Raw genomic sequence first — 14871 nt, forward strand, 5'->3', positions numbered from 1 at the left:
AGCAGGACTCAATAAATGGTAGTATTTATCTTGGTATTTATACAATGTGGGTCAGCAACAGAAATACTAAGGGCAAAAGAGCTTGTTATAAATATGACTTAATTTCAAATCAGTTTTATGGCATAAGCTTTGAGAATAATCATATGGTGAGGTTTCACTATTTCTGGGAATTAGTGTTGATGTACTAAGCTGTCCATATCACACTGTTAGGTAGGCATGGGCTTTTGAGGGTAGAAATGGACTACCAATCCCGATTTTCCTTGAAAACTCTGTCCTTACACTTAAAACAATCTCTAACCATGTCAACAACTGGTGAAAGCTCCTTTATATCAAGGAAAGAAAGTAAAAGTTTAGAGTCATATAAGAGCACTATCTTTAAATGACTTAGTGAAATGCCCCAATGCTGTATGTAAAATTGGTGTAAACTTAAAAAAAAAAAATCACTGTCTAAACAGGAGAAGCAGCACCAAAAACATATCAAGTATAAAAATAAGTCATTTCTGATATTTTTTCCAAAAGCAGCTTCTCTATTTGTACAATAAAAGCCAACTTTTTCACTCATCCATCACAGTCACTGGTTCTACTTTACCAGTTAAAGTGATGACAGACAGAATTGTTATCAATACTTTTCCTAAATTTACAGATAGCCCTGTAAGTTACAGGCCTTTTTAAAAAATCACTTTTACTTTCATAAAAAGAATGTCTATGGTGGGAGAGGAGGAGCAATACATTTGAAAAGTATGATAACACAGCCTATTGGATCACAGGTCATTTCACTAAGCTTTATATCTGAGTGTTTATTTTATTACCAAATCACAAACAAATCATACTTATTCTATAGAAATTGTGCTACTTTAAGTTCTAAACACAGGCTTTATTTGGCAGAGTATTCTAAATGAGGAATACGTTTCTTTTCATACTTCCTGGCCTTAAAAGAACTCCTACACTGATGTTTGAAGGTAAGAATAAAAAGAAGAAAAAAAATCAGTTACTTAAAAAAATAGGGGTAAAGAGTGATTTGGGGTAAAGAGTGATTTAGATTCTAGAGTCTAAACAAAGTAAGCACTCATTCTGCATGCAGTCCATGGTCCTCATACTGTTAAATGACCAATAATGAGTAACTCCCAATACCTTCTGCCAGGCTTAAACGGTAATATGCCTCATTTTACTCCAACAAATGAGACTCCTCCTCCTATCAGTCATGGTCTATTCCAATCAGCAGGGTGCCAATAAGCCAGAGGCTAATGAAAAGGGCTTTAGACAAAAAAGAAACAATGGACTGCTACCAAGCCGAACCCCGGAACTGTGAGCCCAATTTTTTAAACACTACAGTGCACATTTCAGTTAATCTTTATTATGCTAATGTTATTGAGTCTAAGGAACAAAGAAAGTTATTTCATGAATTACTTTTAAACATCAACTTCCCTGAATTTTCTTTTCTTTTGTTAGAGACTACTGACCATTTATCCAGATTAATACACACATACATACACACATACACACACACACTCTCTCTCTCTCTCTCACTTTTTCCCTTGCTCTGAGGTAGAAATCAAAACATAAATTATCACAAAGAAGTCTGATATAATCAACAAAGTTAAACAGTCTTCTTGTTTGATCTCCTCTAAATTAAAGACCAAGTGTTTTGATATGGTATTAGGCACTGAAATAAACCAGATGTTTCTTCCTCTATATAACTCTCCACGGGCACAATCTTAAAGGGTTATTGTCTGGCAAACGTTCAGGGAAACACATTAGAAATGGCACGAATATCCAGATTTTCCTTTCCTTCTATCTACCCTAGTTTTTCTTTCTTTCTTTTCTTTCTTTCTTTTTTTTTTTTTTTTTTATCTAAACTAATGCATAATCCACAGGGCTTTGGGAACTTTGTGTAAATACTTTCATGTACAATTCTCTTTCTTGCTATCCTGAGATTAAGACCACAATTATCCAGGCTTAAACCTAAAATAAAGGAACCTTTGCAAATGCATTATCTGGCCTTACATGTTTAATCACACAGTATTCTGTGTGCTCTTTAATACCTAAACTGAAGAACAAAGGTTGTACCCTCTGATGTTTCACAATATGAAAGATCTTTTAAGACATATATCAGACAATTGGGGAAATAGAATTACTTTTTAATGACAATAGCATAGTGTTCTCCATCTAAAACCAGATGCTATATTAAAAGCGTCACATTCTAAAGAACTTAAAATTTCAAAATAGTCAGTCACCATTTCAAAAGATCTATAATACCTGACATAAAATTATGATATGCATGTCAGACTCTCAAATGTAATCCTCATTAAGTTCCTTCTCCTCATCTCTTCTAATCCTTCCTATCCCCAGATAATATAATGTTTTTCTTTTTCAGTACATTTTGAGTGCACTAAACATATATTAAAGTGAATGTGCGTCTGTAAGGAAAGTTGGAAAAAGAATGTATTTGGGGAGGTGTCCGGCTAGGAAGTGGGGAAGCAGATGGACTGAAGGAAGGGATTTGAAATGTGCAGACTATGGCATGCAGTGATGGAGCAGATGGAATGCATCACCGTCAGCTATGACAGAAATGATTTATGGAATGACCTGGCTGCTTCTGCCTAGTAACAACACAGGATGACAGAGCTGAGTTTCCATGACAACCAAAGCCCACCCACTAACTAGATTAAACATTTCTTCACTGGATTCCATTCACAGTGAATTTGGGTTTTCTTTTCCAAATGCCATTTTGGTTTGGCTAGTATGCTGTTTATAATACGGGAAGATACTCAAGGATGTGAAGGGTAACAAAATGAACTTGAAGGGCCACTGAGAACATCACAAATTCTTGCCTGCCTATATGCCAAGGTTCCCTGATAGAAGCTTTTCTTTAATAAAATAAACAAACGACCTTTGAGAAAAAAAGCCCCCAAAATGCAGCTTATATTTTAAAAAGTTATTTAGCACTGAAAGTTCAAATGTTATTTGTCCTGCTACATGTGAAATATCAGTTACTAGATTCTTCCAGAATCAGGAGAAGGAATATGGCAAGCCAATCAAATACCTGGGGACCTCTCAGATTTAGTATAGAATAAAATTTTCTTCCTAAATAGGTCATTTTCATCAGGTGACAGTAAGTTGAGAAAAGGGTGAGATAATTTTCTTTCATTCTCATCAATACCCTGTAAGAAAATTACCATAGCACTGCACTTTCTGGATGTATGGAGCAGTGGTTAGGAGCAGAGTCTGAAGCAGGTCTGATCAGGGTTCTAATATATATGGGCTTTATCCATGCTAGCTTATGAGTCCCCTAGGGCAAGCTGCTTAATCTTTCTGAGCTCAAGTTACTTAACCTTTTAAACCGTAGTTCCTCATCTGTAACGTGGGGATAACAATGCCAACCTTACAGGGCTTTCTTGAGGATTAAATGAAACAGGGCATGTAAATACTTAGTATAGGGCCTAGCACCTAGTAAGCATTCAAATTAAAGCTGATAAATTTTGTGGGTTTTGTTATTATCATTACTATTATTATTATATGATCCAAGACAGAACTCAACAAACATTCACTGAACTCCATTTTGTGTGTGCTTCATCTCTACTGCGTAGTAGATGAGTCTGACTTGGCTTCATTTTCCAAGAAGCTAGTATTCAGCTGTAGAGAAAAATTTATTTACAGAAACAATATACAAAGAGGTTTATCTCCTTAAATATTCAACAGTTGCTTCCTACTACTCAGGTATTAAAAGTGCTCTGCCTTCTCCATGAATGGCAACGAATGTATCTGCAAGTTAATTGTACTTCATAGAAAATAAAAGACAATTCTGTGGGAATTATAAGAAGCATACTGCTCAGAAAACAAGAAGAAAAAAAATCATCTAAAGTGAAATTTTAGCAAGTGCAAATCACAAGTGCCCCTTTTTAATAATTAGATTTGAATCTGTTGTAGATTTACTGAAAAATGCTCTCCCTTCTAGTTTTGGCATTCTGAAAGAAGAGATTTTAATGTTTTAAGAATCAGATATTAAAATATAATCACTGCTTTGTCATTAATGTTCTGATGTGATGTATGTGAACTAGTTGCTCAAGAAAATACTATCAGAGTCCTTCAAATCAGTTTTACTCATTTTAGCATGATTCTTCAATGAATCTGGCTTTTTTGCGGAGAAGGCTCTCATTTCCTATCCCTTGAGTAAATTAGGTGCAGTTGACCTTTTGGAAAAAAAAAAAAAAAATACCGTACATAAAATGCTTTTGATCTTGGAAAAGCTCCTTATAAAGGCACTTCATTCTCTGGATCAGAATACTGAGTTATCTTTCGTGGCTCCACTTGACTTATACTAATGGGCCATTTACTAACTATGTATTTAGAAGAAATAGATTTAATGATTATTCTTGGCAGTTTGTGCTTTAGATGACTTCTTTTTCCTCTTCCCAGCATTTGCTGTACCATAGGCATAGCATTTAAGGGCACATATCAATACAAACCGAGAAAAACTCTAAATGTGTAATGAAATTGATTTTGTTACATCTACACTCTTTAGATACTTATCACCTACAAAATCTAATCACTGTATTCAGCAGTGTAAAATTCATTCAGTAGAATGTGTAAAATCAATACTTACAGATGCCAAAGCCTTTCCAAGTGCATCACCTGTCTGTGAGCTTCCAGCAGCATTCCCTCTGGTTCCTGGATATTTCATAGAGAAACAAATCAAGAATTTTACCAGCAAATATATTTTAGTACTCTGCCATTATTTCAAGGGTGTTCTCTATTGCCATCTCACATCCATTACAATAAACTAGGAAATACTCTGCATGTGTTGTACTTATTAATAAAGATGAGTTCTTTACCAGTCTCTATATTGATGAAAATAAAAAAGCTTCTTGTCTTCCTGTCTTTCACTTTTAAATTCAACACCAAAAAATATACTGAAAGAGGGGCCAAGGCCAGGTGCGGTGGCTCATGCCTGTAATCCTAGCACTTTGGGAGGGTGAGGCAGGCGAATCTCTTGAGTCCGGGAGTTCAAGGCCAGCCTGAGAAATGTGGAGAAACCCCACCTCTGCTAAAAATGGAAAATTAGCTGGGCGTGGTGGTGTGTGCCTGTAGTCCCAGCTACTTGGGAAGCTGAAGCTGGGGGATCACCTGAGTCTGGGAGCGGAGGTTATAGTCACAGAGTGAGAGAGCTAAGAGAGTGAGACCCTGTCTCAACAACAACAACAACAACAACAACAACAACAAGGCCACGTGTGGTGAGTCATGTCTATAATGCTAGCATTTTGGGAGGCCGAGGCAGAAGGATCACTAGAGGCCAAGAGTCTGAGACCAGCCCTGGCCACATAATGAGACTCTGTCTCAACAAAAAGTACAAAAAAAATTAGCTGAGTATGGTGGTACATGCCTGTAGTCCCAGCTACTGGGGAGGCTGAGGCAGGAGGATCACCTCCTCAACCTTGGAGATTGAGGCTGCAGTGAGTCATGAGTGTGCCAGTGCACTCCAGCCTGGGTGACAAAGAGAGACTCTGTCTCAAACAAACAAACAAACATACATATATATACAGACACACACACACACATAAATATATATACACATATATAAACATACACCCATAGATATACAAAATTATATACATATATAAATATATATACACACATATATATAAATAAAAAAATATATAAAAAGATATGGGGGTCACTGAAAATCCCCAAACTAGGTTTTAGGAAGTTTTGCCAACTCATAAAGCTCACCTAGAATGCTATCTGATCCATTGATGGGAGGAGTGTGTGAGGCAGCAACATAAGGTGAACTGCTGGTACTGCCGCGATGAAAGCTGGACATTGGTGGAAGACTCGTGTTTATGTCTGTTGGTGAAACTGAATGTGGAGGATAACTCTAGATGGAAAGAGATACGATCTATTAAATATATTTTCTGAATAATATTTACATATAATGGACAACTATAACAGGTCAAAAAGAACATTTATAAGTTAGCAGCTAAAGAGTGCTACTTATAGTCATTTATTTTTTAAAATGGCATGGTAAATGCGGTAAGCCTTGAAGTACTTCAAACTTCAGAAGTTTTGGCAGAATCAGATTTTACACTTCTAATCCAAAATGAAACACAAGTGAGGACAAAGTGTTGCTGTACCCTAGTCATGTGTTATAGCCTACCAAGCGGTCATGTGAATGAAGGTTGCCATAACTACTGGATTGAGACATGTGGGAAGTGGAGGTCCCCAGAATTCCACCAAAACCAGGCTGGCTCATCCCATTTGATGAACTCCAAAGGTCAGAAGAATTGTGGGTCCCATCTAAGACAAAAAGAGAAATACAAAATTTTCCTTAGCTAAAATTTTTCTTGTATTTTGATGTTGCTTATAAAAATTCAAGGGGTACCCTCCAGATATTTTTCCTCCCTTTTCCAACCTAGTCTTCTACCCACTTTTCTTCCCTCTAAACTGTAAAATTACCATTTAAAAAGGAGAAATTAACATTTTAGTTAGGGAAAAAAGTAATCTAATCTGTAATAGGCAGGCCATTATAAAAATCTTCAGAAGATCTAAATTCGTATCAAGGAAGATAATAAAAATTCCAAATTTGGAAATAGGCTAGATTTATTTTTAGTTAAGTGGTATACTCATAAATACACAGAAAGTTATTAATCCATAACATGCAATGTGCATAATATCAAACATTTTGAAACTGTGGAATAAAGAAGTTTCTCTAAGAGTAAAACTAAGTAATTGATAATTACCAAATTATAGTTAGCTTTCAAATGAAATGTGTTAGCAATGACTTCACTCAACAATATAAAGTCAAGGAACCATTTATGTAGTAATTTATTGCTCCCATATATTTGCTTCCCATAGTACAAAACCACAGGAGACCAAATAAAAATGATTTGCTAGACATGAAGTAAAGGAAATGCAACACTTTTTCTCTCTTAACAAGTCTTACTCTGTTCTATGATATTCACTCTTTCTTTATATCGGTAATTCTAGGCATGATATGAATCCATAAATGAAGCAAGAAACTAGAGTTAACAACTTTCATACACTTAAATTCTAAAATGAGCAAGAACAGCTCTATTTTTTTCAATTTAAGACCTTTATAAATTCAATCAATACTGGAACAGCACGCCAACGGTTTGCTAGATAATTCAATTAAATTGCAGTCAGTAATAAACAGCACTGGAAAATTATAAAGCTAAATTTTAATTTCCTTTAGCCAAAAAAATACCCAGATAAGGCCTGAATATAGGTATTCTCTTTCCTAATACTTTAAAATACTGGCTGATATACAGATGACTGCAGTAGTATTTGGCACTTATTTGGTAGTACTTACCTTGCATAAAGAAAGTGCTAGCGAACATACTGGTTGGTGGCTTAGGAGATGGATAACTAGGAGATTCACGGTTGAAATCATCTGAATTTGGGGATGGTGCATATACCTTAAAATTAAATGGTACATTTAATTAAAATGTAAATGACTATCATATTACTTACATAAAATGAGTTCTATATTCTGTAAGGGGCTTAAAAAGGCCTATCTAATTTTTACAAAGGGCTACCACAAATGAAAAGAATATTGCCTTAAATCCACATAAATAATGTCAAACTTAATTACCATCCACATGTTTTTTTTTTTTTAAACTGGTTATTAGAGAAAAATACAACTATAAATATCTCTGTAATGCATCTTAGTATGACAGTTACACCAAGTGACTGAATAAGCACTGAACTGGCTTACCAAACACAAACCTCACGTAGGCTCATGATTCAAAATCTGATGGAGCAAACAAATGTCCTTTGAATACAGCATAACATAAAACCTGGGTTCATAAAATTCATTCTTTTCAGTGTTACAAGATTCACCAAATAAAATCAAAATGAGTTTGATTAAACGTTGCTATCTTTGTTATAATTAGAAGGTAACTATCAAAGGCATAACACTTCTTAACTTGGTAGAGTTAGGAACTTCCTTAACTTGGTAGAGTTAGCAAATAAATTAAAAACACATTGCTAGTACACTTTCAAGTCTGGCAAAGCTTTAAGAAAAATCTCATTTAATTTATTAGAGCAGTATTAATTTCCTTTGATAAACCCTTGCTTTTAGATAAGCAAACTGCAAACATTTTGAATTAGCAAATGGCCAACATTTGCATTCCTCTGGAAAACTAAATGGGCAGCCAAATAACCTTAATGATCAAAATGTGATCACACTATTCTCTTAACTACTGAAACAAAGGTGGAAAACAAATAATATCTAAAGTGATACACAGTCTACAAAAGTCAACCAGAAGTCAGGAGGAAGAGAAAGCTAAGCTATTGTGAGCAGTGAATGAAATAAACTAATTTTGTTTTAGTTTGAAGTGATACATCCATTAAATTCAACAAAATAAAAATTTTAAATGTTGATTGAAATAGAATAACATTAAAATTATGGAAGCATCTATTATAAAAATCATATATCAATTTGTTTGCATAAGCATAGAAAATTTCTAGAATTACACACAAGAAACCTGACAGTGGTTAGTTACATCGTTAGACTGCGAATTGGGAAGGAGGACTTTTACTTTATGTTCTTCTACATAATTTGATATTTTACCCCAAGTTTAAGGAAGCGCACCAAGATTAAAATGGGATCCCAACTTTTTATTTACATAAACTGTCAATTATATTAATTTATTCTTTCTTGGAGGTATTAACTGTAAAGACCTCTTGCAAATTACCCTAATCTTCCCAAGACTCAATTCCCTCTTTTGTAAAATGGTGTTAACACTGCTTGCATGAGGAGATTGATGGGCAGATCAGATGAGATTATATATAAAATGTTTAGCACAGTGCTTTGTACAAAGTATGCAGGCAATAAGTATTAGTTAACAGTATCATCTTTCATTCTAATAGGAGCAGTTATGTTGCTAAACATTACCTGTTCAATACTCAAATGCTGTTCCTTACAGTGTTTGTCTAACGTGAGCCTAGTTATATACACAGTTTATTCTAAATAAAAGGTAATTTTTACTCTGTGTGCTGGTCCTGATAATGCTAGCACAGGTGATTTTTTTTTTTTAATGGACTGGCATTCAGGTTTGTTTCCTACCTTTCACATCCCAGAGATAAAAACATGCATCTGTGGTTCCTGAGAAGTCTTGGAAAAGATACAGTATATTCCTAAGAATTATCTAGAAGGATCCCCTAGTTTGAGGAATATGGCAGATAAAATGGTTTGTTCATCACACATATTAAACATACTTTTCTGGTTTAAACATATTTCACAAATGATTGTGTTGAAATAAAATAACTGACTATATACAAATGTGTCTGCAACGTATTGTACAGCCTGATAGGCAGATAAGGTTTTCAGGAAAGGAACTTTGGACTATTTTCTTTTAATCAAGTTTCATCTTTTAAACTTAGCCCTAGCTAGAAATCCTCGTGTCCCCTTTCTGTATAGATTTCCTCAAGCCAAGCTAAAACCACGAACAACAACAAAATAGAATAAATCCATAGAACTATCCAGAAAATACAATGAGAATCAAATTTAGAAGACAGCACCTGAACATATGCTTTCTATCACAAATGTGCACTTACTATACACACCATCCTTGATATGTACGGATGAAATATAAAATTCTCTAATTCCATCTAGGTTATAGACTGAAACAGTATGTAAGACTCTCATACTTGATATTTACGAAAACACTCCAGTTTTGATGTGTCATTTTACACAAAAATGGACATAATTTGTCAGTTTAAATTTTTACATAATTTATCAATTTATATTTCTTTATCCTTATTCCCATTCAATTCACTGTATTCCACACATTAATATACTTACATTTTTAAAATTTGAAGATGGTTACAATTACAAAAGGAAGTAAAAGGATAAACTTTACTGATTTACAAACCACTGCTAAATAAAAGAGAATATGCTGATCAGATAATGGTTTATTGACGGTTGTCATGGAAAGCAAGAAAACTAAGAAAAACCACACAAAGCACAGAGACTTGCCTTCCCTTACTCAAAAAGTTTGAAGTTGTATGGAGAAAACGGCACATTTTAGAGGTAAAGTTTGTTTTTAATGCTATATCTTTCAAACAGATTTTGAAAACAATGGACTTTTAAAGGACAGACCTTATAAATGAAAACGGCAAAAAAAAAAAAAAAAAAACCACAAAAACAAAAAACTCCTACTATATCATTTTTGTACTAACACGAGTTCAAAATTTTTATACTAAGAATGTTTTGAAATATATGGCTTTCAAAGAGGTACATTTACCAGCATTTCTAACACAGGCTAAATAAGCTAAATAACTTTACTTTTGGTATCTTAACTATAGCTTGCAAAAACATAGATGCAATGTTATGAAGCAGCAGTCGTGCCAGTCTTGATTTTTCAGATCAAAGACTTCTTGCGGCAAAGCACAACTGATGTGGTCTCAAAGGCTTTATTAACTCCAGATGTAGGGAAATAGTCAGCCAATTCCACAAAAAGAGCAAGTCTCTCTTAGTTACAATCAGTACTGGCCACAAATTAAAACCAGACTGCTTATGTCATCTGATCACCTGAACACAGATGCCAGTTTTTTCCCCCTAGTTAATGATCTAATCATTGGTTGAAATCTGAAGGATGATTTTGTATCATGACAATCAATCTTAAAATTAAGAGAAAGGAATATATATGCTTTAAGATGATTAAAATCTACCAGGAGTCTAGGAGTCAAACTATTTTAAAGAGAATAGAAAAAGGGTAAAATTAAGCAATTTAAGATGTTCTATTAAAATGTGGTAGACATTTTCTTTAGAATTCTATTCTCCTTTTCAGAATGCCAAGCTCACAGTAGCTACCATGGGACCAACTTTTTTCCCAAGCACTTATACTCTCCCCTGTAAGAATGGTGTTAAGAGAAATTTTGGATGTGTAGTGAACAGACAGTTCTAACTTGAAAGAAGAAAATAGAAAATCTAATGGATACCTCCCCTTCATTATCAAGTCTGTTGAAAAGAACACATTCACATTAATAATATCTTGCATGTCCTCATCAGACTCACCATAAAGCAACTTATAGCATACTTTGGGGATGAATATTTACGGTTACTCTTTACAGTGATAACCCAATTATCCTGGAAATGTTTTAGTTCATACAACAAATTTGAGTAAAACTGGCAAAGACAGATCTCTTTTTTCCTGCTCAGATGACTCAGTTTAGTCATATGGATAACCCCAAATTCAGGGCATATACTCTGTTCAACTCTAGAGGCTGGAGCTGTGTACTGTGCTCCCGATTTCTATACATCTTTCCTATAATTAATACTGGAAACATTCCTGTGAGGCAGGGAGGCATAATGACTTTCTGTTACTGAGAAAAAATGCAAAGACGCAGAGGTTTTGCTAAAGAAGATAGTTCTTTTTATCTAGTCACATTCAGTGATAAGACAGAGTTAAAGCAAGATGTGATTATCCATACTTCAAAAAATAGATCCACAGCCTATGTGGTGGCATTTTCCAAGTGATGAAGAGACAGGAATTTTCTTTAGTATGTGAGAATAGTTATATATCCTAATTGAGATACCCTTCCAGAGAAAATGAGAAGAATGCTTTACATGAGTATTGTCCAACAGATTTCTGTGATGATGGAAATGTTCTGTATCTATGCTGTACAATACAGTAGCTATTAGTCACATGACTATTGAACACTTGAAATGTGGACAGTGCAGTTGAGAAACTTAATTTTAAATTTTATTTTATTTAATTTAAATACCATTTGTGGCTACTGGTTACTATACTGAGCAAGACAGATTTAGGTCCTTCTTATCCAGCAGTTTAAGATTGTATAAATTATTTTGAAATATATTCTAGAATTCTTAAAAACTCCAAGGCCTATGAAAACCAAAGTCAGCCTACATTCTGAAACATTTTGAGAACACCTTCACCTAATTTGGAATAAAGAAATATGGAGAAGGCTATCTACTTTTCTGAACACGGTCTGACACAGAACTAATTACCAAGATTTCATTATGTTTGGGCTTCTATTAGATCTTCTGTCAAGATGGTTTGAATAGCTGTTCTCTTTAAGTTCCAATATGTTCAGTATCATTAAACACTTTAACACATGCTAATGTGGGCCTCAAATATGTGAAAGGTCTGTGCTAATAACAGAAATTATACTCAGCATAATTTACATCAATTTACCAAAATAACAAAACATAACAAAACTATTTGGCTAACTTGCCCTGCCATAATAATTTTAAAATGAAAATATGATATTATATTCAGGAACATCCACTTTATCCGGTATCTTATATAATTACATTTAGTATTAAACAATAAAAACTTTACTAGATCTAGCTAAGTACCTAAAACCTGAAAAAAAAAAATAAAAAAGGTCTAGGTCAATGAAATATTAATAAAAGAATATCCCAACCCAGGCCAAACCCTATATTAAAAAACTGTAATTAAGACTCTAGGCCTATAATTTTAAGAATATGTACATTTAAGAGTCAGCACTAAAAAAACTAGGTAATTTTAAGATTTTTAGTGTTTAAATTATTAATTTAATTTAAATTGATTAATCTACACAAGTTCCACACGTAGCAATATATACAACCATCTTCTCTTTCTCAATTTTGTGGGATTGAAATTTAGTAAAAAGAGGCTGTTTTAAGAAGAATAAATAAAATTTTGCTTTAATAACTATACCCATTTGTATAAGAGTTCTAGGAAGATATCAGAAAATTAAAGACATTTCCTAAAAACCATTTCCTATATATTTTTCTGATCATTTTCACATCATTCTGATCTGTTATTTTGTATCAATACCAATCTTATATATATTCTCAGATAAAAAGCATATATCCTTGGCTGGGCATGGTGGCTCACGCCTGTAATCCCAGCACTTTGGGAGGCCAAGGAGGGTGGATCATGAGGTCAGGAGATCGAGACCATTCTGGATAACACGGTGAAACCCCATCTCTACTAAAGATAATAATAATAAAAAATTAGCCAGTCGTGGTGGCGGACACCTGTAGTACCAGTTACTCGGGAGGCTGAGGCAGGAGAATGGCGTGAACCTGAGAGGCGGAGCTTGCAGTGAGCCGAGATCGCGCCACTGCACTCCAGTCTGGGAGACAAAGCGAGACTCCCTCTTATTTAAAAAAAAAAAAAAAAAAAAAAAAAAAAAGAGAAAAAAGAAAAAGAAAAGCATATATCAGTAACCTAAATGGTAACATTTAAAAATTTCTGAAACTTACGCCTTCTCACTTTCCTTGTTCCTTCTGTAATCAAAATTTAAACAATGCAATCCCAAAGAAAATAACCTAAAAATCTAGATAAATATTAAGATGAGTCTAATTTAATAATTCCCTAATATCTAAGAATATTTCAACAAATGACAGATTTGATAAATATCTCAATGCTTTCAGTATTTTCATATTACATAAAATGGCGAATTCTGCCATAAAATCCAATCTGCTACTACAGTTTTTAATGGTAATTTCAAGCCTGAGGGGGAAAATATTTAGATAGTTCCAGTAAAAATACCACAAGAACTGAAACCACAGGTATTATAAAGCAAAACGTCTGAAGTACAAAGACTGACTCAGGCACATACAAGCCATCTCTACAGAAGATTCTTTTTATCTAATTAGCCTGTTAAAAATGCAACTTGAAATTCTGCAAAAGGGATAAATATGTGTTTATATTTTCAACAGTTTCCTAAGTAAAAGGACCAATATCTCTTTCCAAAAATTTCCAGAGACATGTTTATTTTCCAGGGAAAATAAAATGAAATTTCTTTTCTAACAACAGTAAGAAAAATGAATTCTAGTTTTCAGTACAAAGCATTTTAAAATCAACTGCTGCTCTTACTGTGTAACAAACACAGTTGAATATTACTGGTTTTCAACTGTGAGAAAAATTCCTTCTAAGCACATTTACATTAATCTTAAATTAATATTACTGGGCATATCACTGGTTTTCTAGGTAAATCAAGCACATTTTAATTAATCTTAAATTAACATTACCGGGCATATTACTGATTTTCTATGATAAGTGCTATCATTTTTCTAATAATCTCAATGTTTTTCTTGAATTATGGTTCTAAGGGACAGGGTTTGAAACTTGTTTGCTAGGATAATATACTGAACAAATTAATGACTGACACACATTACCTACCTACTTAAAAAAATTGAGATTCAACAATATTACACCTGATCCCCTTTGATATACAAGTAGAAAGAAACATAAATTTCTCTCAAAAACATTCATAAAGTTGACCAGTGACAACATACCCTCTAGTATGTAAAACTGTAGCAGGAGCTAGTTTTAACTCACTAGTATTTGTATTCACTTGAATCAAGAAAAGAAAACTTTCTTGAGCTCACACACTATAGTCTCAGATATTTTTGGTAAAGGGGAAAAATGCGTAGTAGGTTTATGCTGAAGTCCTTGTCATTCAATGTCTTCAGCATTCTATATTAAGAGAGTTAAAAAATGACTTCATGTTTTCCCTATTATAAAAAATGTTAGATTTAACTCTTTTGGGCCCATGGACAGTCTGGAAATTTAAATTAATTTAATTGTATATTCTTCTCTCATGTTAACGAGTAATAAATATCCCAACGGAACACGAACACAGCTGTATACAGTCACATTAGTTTTTGTTCTTTTATTAACTGAAAGTGTTTATTTTAAAAATAAGTCTTATAAGTATTTACAATGTAATCTTACTTACTTGCTACTCTAATTCTTACAAAAAAAAAAAAAAAATTCATTGGTAGGCAGGTGCCAAAACCATGGCTAAACCAATTTTCAGTATGATTAATTCTACTAGAAGAGGAGACTTGCTAAAACATATATGAAAGTTTTAATTTTAAATTCTTAAACAAAA

General features: G+C 33.7%; 1 protein-coding gene across 10 annotated transcripts in view; it reads right to left on the bottom strand.

Moving 5' to 3' along the window:
• LOC105489751 (transcription factor 12) overlaps positions 1 to 14871 on the bottom strand; it is a 366026-nt gene that overhangs the window by 52212 nt on the left and 298943 nt on the right. For all 10 annotated transcript variants that reach the window (XM_011754809.3, XM_011754800.3, XM_011754791.3 and 7 more), the window contains 4 exons: positions 7325 to 7430; positions 6152 to 6291; positions 5728 to 5872; positions 4604 to 4668 (listed from right to left, as the gene is read on the bottom strand). In XM_011754809.3, coding sequence (XP_011753111.1) covers positions 4604 to 4668; positions 5728 to 5872; positions 6152 to 6291; positions 7325 to 7430 — 456 coding nt within the window. The remainder of the gene's footprint in view (positions 1 to 4603; positions 4669 to 5727; positions 5873 to 6151; positions 6292 to 7324; positions 7431 to 14871) is intronic.

The sequence above is a fragment of the Macaca nemestrina genome, chromosome 7, assembly GCF_043159975.1.
Source record: "Macaca nemestrina isolate mMacNem1 chromosome 7, mMacNem.hap1, whole genome shotgun sequence".
NCBI lineage: Eukaryota > Metazoa > Chordata > Mammalia > Primates > Cercopithecidae > Macaca > Macaca nemestrina.